Source organism: Monodon monoceros, unplaced genomic scaffold, assembly GCF_005190385.1.
Source record: "Monodon monoceros isolate NGI ecotype Baffin Bay Population unplaced genomic scaffold, NGI_Narwhal_1 Super_Scaffold_4, whole genome shotgun sequence".
NCBI classification, from domain to species: domain Eukaryota; kingdom Metazoa; phylum Chordata; class Mammalia; order Artiodactyla; family Monodontidae; genus Monodon; species Monodon monoceros.
In genome coordinates this window covers 45,515,466-45,533,362 of record NW_021703781.1, presented here as the reverse complement: position 1 = coordinate 45,533,362, position 17,897 = coordinate 45,515,466, and the positions used below count along the sequence as shown (strand labels likewise).

Genomic DNA, 17,897 nt, shown 5'->3' with positions numbered 1-17,897 from the left:
TAAGAGGTTTCACTTTGGAGAGATGGAAATGCTTTGGAACAAGAAAGAGGTGATGGGGCTTCCCTGGTGGCGCAGTGGTTGAGCCGATGCAGGGGACACGGGTTCGTGCCCCGGTCTGGGAAGATCCCACATGCCGCGGAGCGGCTGGGCCCGTGAGCCATGGCCGCTGAGCCTGCGCGTCCGGAGCCTGTGCTCCACAACGGGAGAGGCCATAACAGTGAGAGGTCCGCGTACCGCAAAAAAAAAAAAAAAAAAAAAAAGATAGAGGTGATGGTTGTACAACACTGTGAATGTACTAAATGTCACTGAATTGTTCACTTTAAAATGGTTAATTTTATGTTATGTGAATTTCACCCCAATAAATTACTTTTTAATAAAAAAATAAAATTATGCATTGCCCTGGAAAAAATGTAAGTACAAAGCTTTATTGCTGAAAAAAACCTGCTACATCAGTTAATTCACACACCTCATTTCTGTAGGTAATGAACCCTTGCCCGAAATCAAGAATAGAGTAAATTTCTTCTGGTTGTTTGTTTTTCTTGTTCATCAGCCTTTATATTAGGAGGACACAAAATGGAGCTTATTTTTTGAACAACCTATAAATGCTTTTTCTTGAAAAATTGAAGAGGGGAATTTTAAACATCCTCTTGGGACTCAAGAATACAGATTCACCACTCATTACATTGATACAGCTGGGACGCACCCAGACAGTGACTAATTTGAGTACACAATTTTAGTTTTTCACAGTCAATGCTGGTTAACTCGATGCAGATAAATAGTTAATCCTCCTTGACAGAGGTAAAACAAGACAAAACTAAACTAAACTATTTGTCTCCATTTGGTTTTAGAATGTCTTTTGGTCTAGATAATGCCCAAGACATTGACTTCAAACAAATTAAGTAAAGCCGGTCTGTGGTCTACAGTATTCTAATTCTACCCTCTCTCCCCCAGGGTCCTTCTCCATTTTCCTGTTTTCTCTCCCTCATCCTCTGCATCTCCCCAGACTAACTAAACTAATATTTTTGTCAGCTGCCCCCAAGAAAAATATATTCTTGCCTTGTGAAAAGCCAAGATGCTAGAAAAGGAAACAAGTTTCTTAAAAAAACAGAAGAGTTCTTTGCATATTGGTGTCTTCACAATAAATAACAAGTTAATGTCTTCTAAGAATAAGGAGCTGAAAGTTTACCTTTCTTCCTTTATCTCTGCCAAATACATGACATTTCTCAAGCATCCTTTTCACAGAAGACATTCGCCTGCTAGAAAATTCTGCAAGACATGCTGGAAGAGAAACATCTGCTTTCCACATTTGGGACAACTGTAGCTGGTTTTGCAACAGAAATTTCGATATAAGTCCAAACCATTATAATAAGGCAGTTTCCAGCACGACCAAAGTGGGTGCAGCAGGGGATGAATTGGGGGGAAAATACTGAACCAATTCTAGGATGTGGCCTTAACTGATACTGTATCTCAAATATAATGCCACTTTTTCCACAAGTAAAATTCTACTAAAAAGAAACCAAGAATAACTTCAGTAGCTGAGAATAATCCACAGACATCCTGCTTTGCTCCAAGGTCTATGGAGAAGAGAATGATTTCTGCATGACAACAAAGAAAGTCATTTCCATTCCATCTCTGAGAAAAAAAGAAAACAAATTCAGTAAATATTTTTTGAGTATTATATTAGTTTGCTAGGGTGGCCATAACAAAATACCACAGACTGGTTGGCTTAAACAACAGAAATTTATTTTCTCACAGTTCTGGAGGCTGGAAGTAAGAGATCAAGGTGTTGGCAGATTTGGTTTCCTCTAAGGCCTCTCTCCCCGTAGACGGCCATCTTCTCCCTGTGTCATCACAGGGTCTTCCCTCTGTGTCTGTGTCCTGATCTCTTCTTGTAAGGACACCAGTCACATTGGATTAGGGCCCCCTATAGTGGCCAAATTTTAACTCAATTACTTCTCTAAAGGTTCTTTCTCCAAATACATTCACATTCTGAGGTACTGGGGGTTGGGGCTTCAACATGTGAATTCTGCTGGGGGACACAACTCAGCCCATAACAAGTACATACCAGGTGTCAGGCACTGAGTACAGACCAGCATTCAAAACCAAAGGAAATTCTCAATACTCTGTAATGACCTATATGGGAAAAGAATCTAAAAAAGAGTGGAGCCATATATATATACATATGTATACATATGTATACATACACATACATATAACTGATACACTTTGCTGTACAGCAGAAACTAACACAACATCGTAATCAGCTATAGTCCAATAAAAATTAAAAAAAAATACAAAGGAAGCTCAGGCGTAATTGGTTCATTTTCTACAGAAGCACAAATCTGAAAAGAAATGAACTAGCTTTGCCTTTGAAGGTAAAGAAGTGGCAAATGGGGCTCTGGAATGGATTCATATTCAAAAGAGGGAGCTGCACTGCCTGCTGGGAATGAGATCTTCCAGAGGAAGCTCTTCCAGGGAACGTCTATGGTCACACACCCACCCACTCACGCGCGCACACACACACACACACACACACACACACACTCACACTCATACGGGCCTCCACGGTGACTCACATGGGCTCTGCTCCCGGCCAGCCCAGCCCTCCGCGGCGTGGCCACATCTCTGATGGTTCCTCTTTCAGACACAGAACATCAGGAGCTCATTCTTCCACGCAGGGCGAGTCATAGGTTTGCAGCCTCCAGGAGTCCTTCAGCTCTGTGACAAGGTCCTCCTGGGAAGTCTGGTTAGTTGGGTTTGCACCTGGCAATAAGAAAACCATACGCCCTTCAAGAGCAGCTTTTCAAACTTCGTCTCAGGCCTGAGATTCTGCGTCCCCTTGCAAGGGAATAAAAATGCCAAGAATGTCCCACTCCCTTAGGGAATATGATGTATCTTTTTAATGAAAAATGAGTTCCCTTCTAATTCGCTGTTCAGAAGCGATGTAATTGGCTCTGAATGCTCAGAGTAGCTCTTTCTATTCTCTCCAGAAACCTAAGAAGCCAAATGTTCTTGGCTTTCAATTGAGTCCTTTCTATCTCTAGGTACCATTCAATGGCCATCGTTTTTTCATCAGATACCTCTCATTGGACACCCTCTTGGTCTACTACTGTATCTTTGGTTTCCACCCTGAGGATTATCATTCATTTCTCAACTCTCTAGTCCCAACAGTCATTGTTACTTGAATAAATTACATAATCTTTTCCTGTGATCAAGTATGTCAGAATATCATGCTGTCCTTAAATGCTAAGACATCGAGGACAGCATCACTCGGGGGAAAGTGGGCTGTCCGTGGAGCCAGGCTCGCAGAGTTAATATGCCCTTAGCTGTGGGAGACTATAGACTCAAGTCCCCGTGCATTGGGCAAGCAAAGCTCTTGCTTCTGGAGTCTGGGACCTGAACTCTCCAAGCCTACAAGCTGTCATAGGCAGAAACAAGTCACTGAGCTGCCCACAGTAGGCTCTTTATGAATGAGACCTGGAGTAGAAGCTAGGTGACATGATACCTGTATTAGGGAAGAGACAAGTGGGGGCAGAATGTTATCTCGCCCAAGCACAGAGTGCAGGGAATATTCCTCCTAGGAATACAGAAATCCTTGAACTAAAAAGTGGATGCTAGTACATGCAAACAAGACCATTTAGGCAACTCAGATATAATGCCAGGAGGACAGCAAAGTCTGGGAAAGCTGAGGTTGGCACAAAAAACATTGGGAAGAGAGAAGGTTAGATCGGATTAGATTGCCTTCCATTCTTCTCTCCTTTTATTTGGGCTACATTTTCTTCATAATGTTTTCCTACCAATTCAACTTGCCAACCTACTCTGTCAGTCCCCCATTCCTTCTATTAATCTATTATCTTTTGATCCAGGTAAACGCGTTTATTATCTGGGTACCAGTCACAAATTCCATTCCAAGCCTTGCTCATATTATAACTCTGTATTCATGATACCCTATTCAGTTTAAACATATTTTTCTTCCTATTCCCTGTACCTTGGTTTATGTAGATACTTTTAATTATGAATGTTCTTTCCAAATGATTTTATTTATTCTTTTTGGTTGAGAATTATCAGTATTTCCTATACCTTATTTTTTCTCCCTGTCATCCCTATTGACTTTCACAGAAATAGGCTTTACATTTCCATCTGAGCCTTTTTTTATTCCTCTCTCAAGTGTCTCTGCTTTTAGTCCTCTAAATCAAGTTAATGAATCATCGGCTATCTCAGGTCCTCTGACACCTGATCCCTGAGTAGAAGCTCCGATGGGCTCAGCTGTCTGCAGCCGTGTTTCTTCTCACATCCTTCTTTGACCACCGCAGGGAAAAGTCTCAGAAACATGTGGCCTGTCTTGGAAACCCCCTGGTACTCAGAATTTCTTATGTGGAACTACATTTTACAGGAATAAAAATAATACAGCAAAACATCTAAAGCTCTGAAAACACATGCAGAGACCTCTAAAAATACAACAGTATAACTTTTAAAAATTGTGAATCACTACGTTGTACACTCAGAACTTATATAATATTGTACACCCACTATACGTCAAAAAGAAAAGTTAAAAAATTCCAGACATATTGTTGTTTGCGGCACAATTTATTATCTGGTCATAGTATTTGGGCACATTAATAGGTATTGATTTAACTCCATTGTAACCTCTCTTGAGACAAAGCAACCCAAAAAGAAAGCTTCAAAATGTGCAAAAGTAATAAATATCAAACTTTCTGATCTAAAATGTATAAATATAAAATGTCAGTCATTTCTGGAAACATCTTAAGAAAATCCAGCAACCACAGGTCCATGGGTAAGTGTCTGGCGTGGACGGTGCTAATCTTCGGAACATATCACCTCAGATCCAGTACGATTATTTTTATGTCTTTTACCAACACATGTTTGCATATCTAGGAAAGAAAAAATTGGCTTTACCTCATGATGTTTAACATGATTCTCTTTAGGGAGGGAGTATGAATTTCCTAATTTAAAATGTTTCTAATTTTAAAAATATTTCCACTCAGAACAAATACAATCATATGTATTCATTTTCAACAAGAAGAAGATGTTTACAAAAGGTGCAAGTAATTTTCATTTTAAATAAATTCTAAGTTCAAAATACTTTCTCTGACGTCACAGCCAGGGAACAGCCAAGCAAACAGAAAAGGACTCAAATAATGTTACTTTGGGGCTATACAAAGCCAATCAAAAAAATAGGATTACAGTTTTCACTGAACTGTTATGAAAAACTAATTTGGCCATATCAAGCAGAAATAATTCAGGACACATTTAATATCATTTTCTTTAATAATCGTTTGCTTGCTGGGACCCTGGAGAAAACTGTTAATTGTTTAAGTATCACACAGATATGTAAATGGAAAGGAAACTTTAGGTATAATCAACTGTTACAGAAATACTGTCATTCTTTTGTAAGTAAAATAGTAATGACAAGACATCAGAAGAAAATACAAAGATTGCTTAATTTTATGAGATAAGAAAATTCCAAAGTAAGCAATAAAGTGTTTTATCCTATATTATATTGCTACTATTTCTCTCCTTAAAAAAAAAAAAAAAGAGGCTTATGTGTTTTATAGCTGGAAGTCTCTACCTCTTAATCTCCTTCACCTAGTTCACCTGCAAACCCCCTTCCCTCTGGCAACCACGCATTTGTTCTATTTATGACTCTGTTTTGATTTTAGATTCCACATATAAGTGAAATCATATGGTATTTGTCTTTCTCTGTCTGACTTATTTCACTTAACATAATACCCTCTAGATTTGTCCACATTGTTGCAAATGGCAAGATTTCTTTTTTTTTGCGGTACGTGGGCCTCTCACTGTTGTGGCCTCTTCCGTTGCGGAGCACAGGCTCCGGACGCGCAGGCTCAGCGGCCATGGCTCACGGGCCCAGCCGCTCGACAGCATGTGGGATCTTCCTAGACCGGGGCACGAACCCGTGTCCCCTGCATCGGCAGGTGGACTCTAACCACTGCGCCACCAGGGAAGCCCCAAGATTTCATTTTTTTTATGGTTAATATTTCATTGTGTGTGTGTATGTATATATATATATATGACATCTTTTTAAGCCACAGGGGTGCAATATATAGCATAAGGAATATGGTCAATAATATTTTAATAACTTAGCATGGGGACAGATGGTTACTAGACTTATGGTGATCATTTCATAAGGTATGAAAATGTCACTATATTGTATACCTGAAAGTAACATATTACATCAACTATATTTCAATAAAAAAAGAAAGGAGGGGGTGAAAAATAAACACTATGCAAAAAATAACCAGTGTTGTCTACTCACACTGAACAGCCTGGGGTCCTTGGTGTGTGGATGAAAGCCCTTCTTTTTACAAGCGGAAACCTCAAGCATGCCAGCATTGGTGAGCCTAAAGATTCCGGTGCTAAGTTTCAGAGTGAAAAAAAGGTACAAAAATTAAGGAATATTTGGGCTTTCCAGATGCTTTAATTTGAATGGCACAAGCATACATATTCTTCAAATGGAATGGAGAAAGAAACAACACACTAGAAATTTTACAGTGATTTTTTTAAACCAGTGTTGTGCTGACGGCCTAGAGGAAGACTGAAGAGACCAATGCTACTGCCAAGTGCCTGAACTGCTGTGTGAGACCTTGGGAGAAAAGCTGAGACCCCATAGGAGGAAATTACAGGTGATGGATATTTCTAATTTCTCTAATACACGCATATCTCATTTTATTGTACTTCACTTTATTGCACTTCGAAGATACTGCATTTTTACAAATTGAAGGTTTGTGGCAACTCTGCATTGAGCAAGTCTACTGGAGCCATTTTCCAGCATTTGCTCACTTCACATCTCTTTGTCACATTTTGGTAATTCTCACAATGTTTCAAACTTTTCCATTATTATATTTGTTATAGTAAAGTGTGATCAGTGATCTATGACTCGCTGAAGACTCAGATGATAATTCGCATTTCTGAGCAATAAAGTATTTTTAAATTAAGGTATGTACGTTGTTTTTTTAGACATAATGCTACCGCACACTTAATAGTCTGCAGTGTAAACATAACTTTTATATGCACTGGGGAACCAAAACATTCATGTGACTCACTTTATTGTGTCAGTTGCTTTATTGTGGTGATCTGGAACTGAACCTGCAATACTTCTGAGAAATAAATAGTATTTATAGCTGCAGTAAATATTTACTGAGTGCTGGCTGTGGTGCCAGGCACTATGCTAAGTCCTTTATGTAGACTATCATCCAGTTTCACCTTCACATCAATCTGTGATGGATAAGTATCAGGGATGAAGAGACTGAGGGTCACAGTGGTCAGGTATCAAACCGGGATCCCAGTATCAGTTTGTCTGATTCCTCTGCTCATAATCGTGCTATGATAGTCACTGTCCTCCACATTTAGGAAGGTTTTGGAGATAATTAAGCTAAGGCTGGGAATTTTCTTCTCTCTTTTTTTTTTTTTTTTTTGGCCGAACCATTCAGCATGTGGGATCTCAGTTCCCGGACCAGGGATGGAACCCGTGCCCCCTGCAGTGGAAGCGCAGAGTCCTAACCACTGGACCGCTAGGGAAGTCCCCAAGGCTGGAAATTTTCCCACAGCAGAAATCATACAATAGAACTAAGATCTCAGACGGCAAACTGGAATAACATCTGCTTTACCCACTTCAAGGTCATGTAAAGAAGGAAAACCAGTAATTCTACCACGGAAAGGACCTTAAAAAGCAAAAGATGGCAGACCTACAAGTTATGGAAGCCAGCAGGCACCAGTCTCTTTTTCCCAAGGGCATGGTTTGCCTACTTATCCAAGTGCTACCACCTGGTGTGTGGACACGCTTGAACCTAGCAGACCCAGACAAAGCCTTACTTGAACCCTCTCAATAGTCACACTTACTCTTTATGCTTCGGTGAACAGACGATGGCAATGGCCTCTGGCAACATGAGCTGATAAGAACAGTGAGTGTGGAGGTCAACACTGGATAAGAACGCAGTTTGGGTTGGATGTGTCTATAAAAAGAAAAGAGGACACCTTATTGGACAATCCTATTGGACAATCAATAGCTGAGTGCTGGCCAAAGTCAGAGCCCATGCCAAGAAAAAACTCTAGTTATTTGCTTTTTCTTTTTTACCATCATTAATCAAATGAGGATTCTGAAAATGTCTTGCTGACATAATCCTTCCCTTTATGCATCTATAGAATAACTACAACTTTGAGAAGAGGCTCTTGGGAGCGTTTATGTACTTTCTGCTTATTGGGATAACATAAAACTGAAAATTTGCCAAAGCCTTTACATAGATCTTCATTTAATCATCACAACTCATCTGGAAGATACTTAGTGTCTCAGTTTTACGTACAAGGATCCTGAGACTCCTTTAAGGAACTTGCTCACAAGGAGCACAACTGTGACTGGAAACCCAGAGACACTTATATACAACACCGTGGACATAAAAGGAAAAGTTTCGCTGAATATTCCACACTATGCTGGTATCCCTTCATGGATCCCCATTCCCTACAGATGAGGGAACAGAGCTCTCCGAGGTGTTGAAGATGTTTGGGACTCATCTCGCATGACCGGAGGGAAGGGGAGACTATAAATTAAAAGAGCTGTCTTCCAGGTTTGGGGCTACATACAGACCTGTGTTTAGGAGAGACAAACACATGCACCCACATGATTTGTAATTCACAGCAAACCCCAACCACCCTTGAAAAAGGGATGCAACCACTTAAATCATGTATCCAACATCCCCGTCATGCTGGGTCCTGGCTCCATCACTCCCTAGTTGTATGACACTGCAAAGATTCCATAACCTCCTCATGCCTATTTCAGCAATTGTAAAATAAGGATAATAATCATTTTCTTCATGGGATTGTTATGAAACTTAAATGAGACAATCCATGTAAAATTCTTAAAACAGTGCCTAGCACAGAGATAGGAATCAAAATCATTAGCTTTTACGATTGCTGTTGTTATTGCTGTTTTTATTGTAATGTCGTCATTTTTAAATTTAATTTTTATTTTATATCGAAATATAGTTGATTTACAATGTTGTGTTAGTTTCAGATGTACAACAAAGTGATTCGGTTATACATATACAGATATCCATTCTTTTTCAAATTCTTTTCCTATATAGGTCATTACAGAATATTGAGGAGAGTTCCCTGTGCTATACAGTAGGTCCTTGTTGATTATTTTATATATAGTAGTATGTATATGTTAATCCCAAACTCCAAGTTTATCCCTCTCCCCCTTTCCCCTTTGGTAACCATAAGTTTGTTTTCTATGTCTGTGGGTCTATTTCTATTTTGTATATAAGTTCATTTGTATCATTTTCTTTTAGATTCCATGTATGTGATATCATATGATATTTGTCTTTCTCTGTCTGGCTTACTTCACTTAGTATGATAATGTCTAGGTCCATCCATGTTGCTGTAAATGGCATTATTTCATTCTTTTTCATGGCTGAGTAATATTCCATTGTATATATGAACCACATCTTCTTTATCTATTCCTCCGTCGATGGACATTTAGGTTGCTTCCATGTCCTGGCTATTGTAAATAGTGCTGCAATGAACATTGGGGTGCATGTATCTTTTTGAATTATGGTTTTCTCCATATATGCCCAGGAGAGGGACTGCTAGATCATATGGTAGTTCTATTTTTAGCTTTTTAAGGAGCCTCCATACTGTTCTCCATAGCAGTTGTATCAATTTACATTACCACCAATAGTGCAGGAGGGCTCCCTGTCTCCACATCCTCTCTAGCATTTACTGTTTGTAGACTTTCTGATGATGCCCGTTCTGACTGGTGTGAGGTGATACTGCATTGTAGTTTTGACTTGCATTTCTCTAATTTAGCGATGTTAAACATCTTTTCATGTGCTTTTGGCCATCTGTATGTCTTCACTGGAGAAATGTCTATTTAGATCTTCTGCCCATTTTTCGATTAGGTTACTTGTTTTCTTGATATTGAGCTACATGAGCTGTTTGTATATTTTAGAGATTAATTCCTTGTCAGTTGCTTCATTTGCAAATATTTTCTCCCATTCTGTGGGTTGTCTTTCCTTTTGTTTATGGTTTCCTTTGTTGTGCAAAAGCTTTTAAGTTTAATTAGGTCCCATTTGTTTATTTTTTACTTATTTATTATCTTTTTTTTTTTTTCATTACTCTAAGTGGTGGATCGAAAAAGATCTTGCTGTAATTTATGTCAGAGAGGGTTCTGCCTATGTTTTCCTCTAAGAGTTTTATAGTATCCCATCTTACATTTAGGTCTTTAATCCATATTGAGTTTATTTTTGTGTATGGTGTTACAGAGTGTTCAAATTTCATTCTTCTACATGTAGCAATTTTACACTTTTGCCAGCACGTCTTATTGAAGAGACTGTCTAATGTTGTCATTATTAACTAGAGGGCATAGGCGCAGAGAAACTGCTTCATGCCTTTACACATAACTATGATCTGTTGAAGAAATGCAAGATTTCAAAACCTCTTTCTACTTTAATAAAATGAAGGTAAAATCCATTGATACCTATTTATAGAAAGATAATTGTCCGGCAGGGAAAAAATAACTATGGGTCTGCAAAGACCTAGATCAACTGAAGAACAGAAATTAACTTTTAAGGCCCAAATCTTTAGTGAGGGCATGAGTGGGAGGGTCTGACTGCCTGTTACCTGATTCAGTGAAAACCTCCTATTCATACATAGAGCCTTCTATGCCTTGATGAAAAAGTAAGAAGTGTTCAAAGAAGCTCTAGTGCTATGGAGGCAGCAAGCAGATTGTCAAACAGACAAATCACTTTCCCTTCAGCTTATTTCCAGACTGAATGCACACTGTTAAGACATTCTGTTGTTTGTTTTTGTTTTGTTTTCATTGTTTTTGTTTTGTGTCTTTGTGTTGCACCTTAAGATATTCTGAGTCCTTCATTTCTGCCAAGAGGAATCACTCCAGCTCCAATAAGGACAGCTCTCCCATGGGAGAATGGTGCTCCAATCCCATATGCCCCCACTCCATGGAGATAAAAATGATGATGATGATGGTAATGACAATGACGACAACATCAGCTGATGCCATTTATCACAACTGAATAACATGCCAGGCACTGAACTAATCACTGTTCCATGAATTAATTTTACAAGATGAGTTGAGTGCTGTTATTATCCCCATTTTACCAGATGAGGAAACTGAGCTGAGCAGAAGAGTAAATAACATGCTTCAGGGCATAGAACTAGTTAAGCTCAGACGTCTAAATTGAAATCCAGATCCGTCTGGTTCTGATTCAACCTTTCTTTCCTGTGACCAATTTATATCCAAAAAATGTGAGCTCTGGAATTTGTTGCTATCATTATGCCAATAAAGACCATCACAAAAAGTCATTACAACCACTGAAGTCTAGAAATACAACATGTTACTGATTTCATTGAACCACAACAATCTGACATGGTAAAATTTAAAAAAAGCAAAGTCTTAGGATTCTAAAATTATGCTAAATTCATTATTTAAATGACTTCATTGTTGCATACATTATATGTACATGTCATAAGGGAAAATCTTTTGTTTCTGATCTGGGAAATGTTTTATGAGATAAACTAACACTGACTTTTCAACATAAGCGTAATTTAACTGTCATTCTTTCTCAGTTTATGTTACAATTGCTTTGCTACAATTTGTTTTCCTTTAAAATGCATTCTTGTTACAGAAAATTACATCAAACTAAATAATGCCTTTAAAATGACCCAATTTCTAAGCAAACGGTAAGGCCCATACCGGTAAGGAAAACAAACAGACATACAGAAAATTTTTGCAAAGTCTTCATTATAAATAATTTCTTGTATTTGAGAGGTGATTTATAGTTTTCAAAGGGCTTTCACATCTAGTATGTTGCTTATAGCTCATACAAATCGGTGAGGGAGAGAAGGCATTCATTAGCTCTACTGGATCAATGAGGGAACCTGGAAACAGGACGCTAGGAGTCCTGATCGAAGGACTGTTACAGGCACACAGTAGTTTGCAGGTGGAGCTAGGACTAGCCTCCTCTGCCCTCCTGAATTACAAAACACCAAAAGCTTGGTGATGTGTGTGTGTGTGTGTGTGTGTGTGTGTGTGTGTGTGTGTGTTGAGGTGTGGGTGAGGATGTGTGTCCTGCCCCTCCTCAATACTTCTCTATAAAGCAAGTAAAATAAAAAATGCCTCCTTCTCACTCTTCAGAGGCCCTTGGAGGTCCCTAGGATGTGCCCTGGAAACCCTGACTAGCATCTCATGCCATGAGATGACTTGTTCCTACCCCAGGCCCAGATGCGTGAGACTGAATGGAAAAATGTCCCCAGATAGATGAAACCATGGATAGGAAAAGTCCGATATCATCACCAAGTATCATCAGCTACAATATTCTGAGTTCCTAGAAAAAATGTGCCGAGAAATTCACTGACATTATCTCACTATCACATGAAGTCCATTATTATGGTCCCCATTTTATGGATGATAAAGCTGATGCTCAGATTGCTTAAATAACTTGCCAACATTCCTATAGTGAATTCTTAGCAGAGCTGATATTTAAACTCATGTCTTTTGATTTGTAAGCCCTTTCCTGCTCCTATGGTGGCCTGGTGGATGTTGGAACCCAATGTTTTTGGCCCTACTCCGTGGCTGTTTATACAGCGACGCATACATCCTTGGCCTGTAGGGGAGGTGAAGTGGAGGGTAAGGTCCCTATTTAATATGTACAAACACCTTTTTAAAAGAGACCTTTTCAGAAATTTTCTTAAAATAATTTACTTTAGACACACAGCCATGGGAAAGAGAATGTTAATAACTGTCTAATCATATTAGTTAAAAATCTGCCTAGGTCTCCATTAGACTACATAAAATCATCAAAACAAGTCTGATTTCCAAATGTTTATCTCTCTTTCAACTTGGGATGGTAGGAAAGAGCATACTATAGCCCTCTCCAAATCTGGATTTGACAGATGTAGACAAGGCCTAACGTTGAAGAAAATGCTTTAAAACGATGACATTTATTACACTTGAACATTTTTAAAATAAGAAACTATTTCTTAAGCTAAACTTCCTCCAGAAGGAGAACAGCCCGCCAAAAAAATAAATAAATAAACTGAAACCCAAAAGGTGAAACGTACATGGATCCATCCCAGAGTGAGGAGATTGTGTTGATCCTGAACACCGAATAATTCTTCTACATTCTCCACTTCGCAATAGTCTGGTCCCGCAGACTGTTTTGGCACGATTAAGTGGGTAATAGTAAATTCATTATGCGTCTGAAAAACAAATAGCAAAGAGAATAATAAGCATCTGACAGAAAAAAAAAAAAAAGCCTGAGTAGGAAGTATAATGTTTTAACAAGACTAGAAAGTGCCCACCACTTACATCATCATCCTCTCACCCCGACCCATCACAATTCAAAAACAAAGCCCCATACTTGAACACGGATCATCCACCCCAAATTTGAGAGTCAGTTGTTTGGAGCCTGAAACCCATTTTCACAATATAACATGTATCATAAATAGGAATTAGCATCCTGGGCTGGTCCCTGGAAGTTTAGCTAGTAAATAATGGTGTGTTATATTACATCTGCAGTGGAAAAAATCAGAACAAAACAGTAGCAGGTTTATTTGGTGGGGAGATGCTAAGTAAATAATTTTGTGGTTTTATTGAAGGACATTTCTAAGGTTTGTGAAGGTTGACGGTCTTGTTTTTAGTTTATTGTTATTTAATTTCGCGTGAAGATTTACGACTTTCTTCTACTATGGGGGGAGGGGTTGGGGGTGGAATTCACCGGGATTTTCCATAATTAAGGTAATGTTTTGGATTGGCAATTAGATAAAGAGAAAGGAAAAACAAATTGTCCCTCTTAGGTAAAAGATAAGAGCTGAAAGGAAGAGGGCTGTAAAGTAGTGATAGGATCCTCAGAAAAAAGAAGTTTGTGTGCTGAGGAGCTGTCCATCCTTGCCCAGCGCCATCTTGTCTCTAGTCTTAAGGCACTTCTGTAAACTGGGCCCTATTCCTTTGGCCTTGATTACAACACTTCTCTCCATCCCAGCCCCTCCTTTCATGGCTAACTTTATGTATTCTAAACGTATGTAGTATAAACATCGGCTTTCGAGGAACCCCTTCTTGACCCTCCCAGGCAGGGTTTCCCAGTTACACCTTCCCATGATACCCTGCACTTCCACTGAGAGCACCCAGCTCCATTTATAATTAATCATCTCTCTGGTTCTTTATAAGCATCACACGGCAAAGACTGAGGCTGTTGTAGGTGACTGAATGCCTGTCTGATGAAGGAATGAATGAAGAATGAATCAATGAATGAGCGAATCAAACTAAGTACAAGATGTGGTGTTGGGGAAGAAGCATCCGTAGCATACTGCCCCCTGCAGGGCAAAGAAGGTGGCTGTGGGGAGGAGATGGCAGGTCACTCTCCTTTGCTTGTCTCCTGTGTTTCTTCTGCCCTGGGGGAAACGTGATGATGCAACACTGGAATATAGTAGGAGAATGTGTGTTGAATGAAACATCCTATTCAGTTAAATAACAGTTTCCAAGTAAATGTTTAGGGATGAAAATGTGTCTGGACTTAGAAACATAAACTGATACCCCACAGAGGGTACAAAGGCACTTCCAAAGAAACATTGTTCCTCTTTCTTGAAGTAGGAAATTAAATGTATCTTCTCTCTTTTATCTCCTTCTAGTTTGATATTGTCTTTCTTCACTTATTTCTGATAAAATCTTCCATACTTAAATATGACCTGTGCTATAAGATTGCAGTTTGTTGAAACTACTGCCTTAAAGAAAACAACAAAACCCTAGCTTTATTCTGCATGTATCTGAAAAAGGGTGGCGAGATTATACCTACCACAGACAAAAGCAGGTTGAGTTAATCACAGGAATATATGTGAAACTAACAATTGCAACGGAAATTTGATTCAGAAAACTAGATGGTTCTGGAAATCTGAAAGCCACCCTTTTTCTAAACAAAGATTTAACTTATGGTTTGATTAGTTAGTTCTTTACAATAAACTTTCATAGTATCTCTGAAATTTTACAATCCATTTTCTAGAATGATAATTCCATTAATAATGACAGTAGTTTTATGAAATTAATCTATATTAAGTTAATTTCATAATGTTTACGAAACTTAGGATGCTCTTGTTCTGCTCAGCTTATCACAAGAAAGCCAGCTCTACTGAAAGTATCCTGTGCAGGGAAGATATGAAACAAAGACCATACCAGTTTCCCACAGAGTATTCCACAGGTTTCTATTCCTCTCACTGTATTAGATTCTGCCAGGAGCAGAAATCTGTGGCAAAGATCTCTTGATAAAACGACGTATCTCAGTCCTTCAACCACTAAATCTAAGAAACAGAAAAGGGAGAAAAGACAAAAAGAAGAAACCTTACATCCCATCCTTCAAAACTGTTTTTAGCAAGTGACTGCAGGTAAATATAAATTTCAAAAATGAAATAATCAGGTGCTCTACTTTCTGTATTTCATTTTAAAACTTGTAAAAGTGAACATTGACTAGAAGGAAGGTAAAATTACCCCTTGCATATAAATTATTTATATACAAGTGGGAAGGTGCAAGCACTTTTACATCTTTGTGACTTATATCAACTATTTACATGTATGTGTGTGTTTTCTTTTGGCACAAAGTGCACAGGCTGCATAGAATATATCTCATATTCTATAAGTGGTAGGATTAATCTTTTTTTGTGTTTGCCATGTGTTACTTATATCTTATGAAAGCTGGTGATCATTAGGTAAAAGCACCACGTTTTTTGAGATAATTGGCAGTAGAGTAATTTATAAAATGGTTGCTTATCATAACTCTTTCAAAATAAATGGAAATATAAATTCCACTTAACAGTGTCTGCTGGGAAATTTTCCTGTTTGGTTTTGGAAAGCTGCCAGCACTGATGTAGCAGTCCAGGCAACACTAACTTTTGGCAGAAACACATAACCCCTTTGGAGGTTAACACCCATGTGTACAGATCCTCCTGGGCCAGGGAAATGCTAAATATTTAAATTTAATGACTGAAGAAGGTTCTGAACAAACAAGTTTTCCAGCATCTCCTTTCCTCTCCGGTGTGTTTACCTTTAGGATTCAGTGCTTCTTGGTCAAAATACGTGAAAGGAAAAAAAAATGCTCGGAATTTTTCTCTCTTAAGATCTCTGTACCACGATCAAATACAGTGCTGTTTATCATGGAGCCTCTGTTCTACCAGGGGGTAAATCACGTTTCCGGAATTCTGAGGTTACATATAGCAAAAGTCAGGTGATATTGTCATTCACACCACATCATGTAGGGGAACTACCACAACTAACAATAAAATGAGGGGACCCCTCCCAGATGTCACAGAAATATGGTTCCATTAGAGGAGATTCCATGTCTTGTGGGGTGCATTTCCTCACTTACTCTGAACAGCACTTAGAGTTGCAGCTGGCTTTAAGGCCCTGTTTACGGGAGGCGAGTGGCCAGCGTAATTGGTTGCATCACTTTTATTAGGCTGATCTGCAAATACATTCAGCAAGGAATTGTTCTGGTGTGTGGAAAAGCAGGACAAAGCACTCCCATCAATCTGCTCTGACTGCGCTGGAGTTTCCTGGCTTCGCATCTGACTCCGGGCTAATTCTTGCTTCTTGAGCTGATCTTCGAAAAACAAGAACTGCTCCGATTCTAGCTGCTGCTGGCGCATCTGAGCGATCCGCTTCCTTTCTGCCTCTATCAATCTCTGATGCTCCAGTTTTTTGAGAATTTCAGCTTTATATTTGTTCTAAAAAAATGTGGTTGCCAGAAGAAAAGGTTAGTTTCCAAGGCAAAAGCATCAAACTGGGATTAGACAGTTTCAATCTTCTAGCAGACGGAGAGACACAGCTAGATACTGCGATAAGCCCACAGGGACACTCCTGAGACTGCCAGGAAAATATGTAACATCGTGGCAAAAGCCCCTTAATCTGATTACGGGAGCAGCTCTAAATCCACTCATATTTTACCAGAGACGGGCCAGGACAGTCAAGTTCCCTCCACCCTCCTGTGCTTTTAAATATTAGTAATCAAAGTCAGGATTGTCTGCACAGCCTGACTGATCAGACCATACCTCAGAAATAGTTATATCACCCTGGACTGCACTGTCCAATATAGTAGCCACTAGCTACATGTGACTACCTAAGTTTAATTCAAATGAAATGAAATTAGAAATTCAACTCCTCAGTTCTCACTAGCCACACGTAACGTACCACGGGCTAGTGCCTCCCATATCAGAGAGTGCCAAATAGAGCATTTCCATCATCATACAAAGTTCTATGGGACAGTGCCACCCTAGAATCTTTTGCATTTGACTCTATAACTCATACTGCTGGAACTTTACGGAGAAGGGGGAGTCACTAACAAATGGTTCTCAGAATGTGGTCCAATCAACTCTATCAAAACAAACTACTAGGAGTTTTGTTAAAAATGAAGATTCCCAAGCTCCCCAGTCTTAACAAAAATATCCAGGCATTATTAGGTCAAAGAATACATCTTTAACAAGCTTCCCAAATAATTCTGATGAAAACTAGACTTTGGGAGCTACTATAAGGCAGGGGTGAGGTGGGGGACAGAGCTTACAGCAGTGTAAGCTGACATCATATCAGCTTACACTTTGATATGCACTCTGGGTCTTGTTATAGAGCAGACTGGCCTTCAGCGGGTCTGGGGTGGGGCCTGAGAATCTGCATTCCAACAGGCTCCCCGGTGATGTGAGTGTTGCCTGTAGCAAAGGCTTATCAGTGTGTCTGTTCATCTGTCCAAGGCATAAAGCCTGCCATTCTATCCCCCAAAGATTTCTACATGTCATATACTTGGAATCCTACTGTGGACTAGGAAGTAACTGGTGTCACCAAAGGCAGACCAGGTGACAACTGCTGA

General features: G+C 39.2%; 1 protein-coding gene across 1 annotated transcript; it reads right to left on the bottom strand.

Moving 5' to 3' along the window:
• Nucleotides 1-4,553: 4,553 nt before the first annotated feature.
• STAMBPL1 (STAM binding protein like 1) lies at nt 4,554-16,978 on the bottom strand. Its single transcript, XM_029201262.1, has 6 exons — nt 16,407-16,978; nt 15,221-15,345; nt 13,117-13,254; nt 7,882-7,994; nt 6,299-6,398; nt 4,554-4,892 (listed from the first exon to the last, which is right to left on the bottom strand). Exons 1-6 carry the CDS (start codon nt 16,684-16,686, stop codon nt 4,836-4,838), a joined length of 813 nt encoding a protein of 270 aa, XP_029057095.1. The 5' UTR covers nt 16,687-16,978; the 3' UTR covers nt 4,554-4,835.
• Nucleotides 16,979-17,897: the final 919 nt, after the last annotated feature.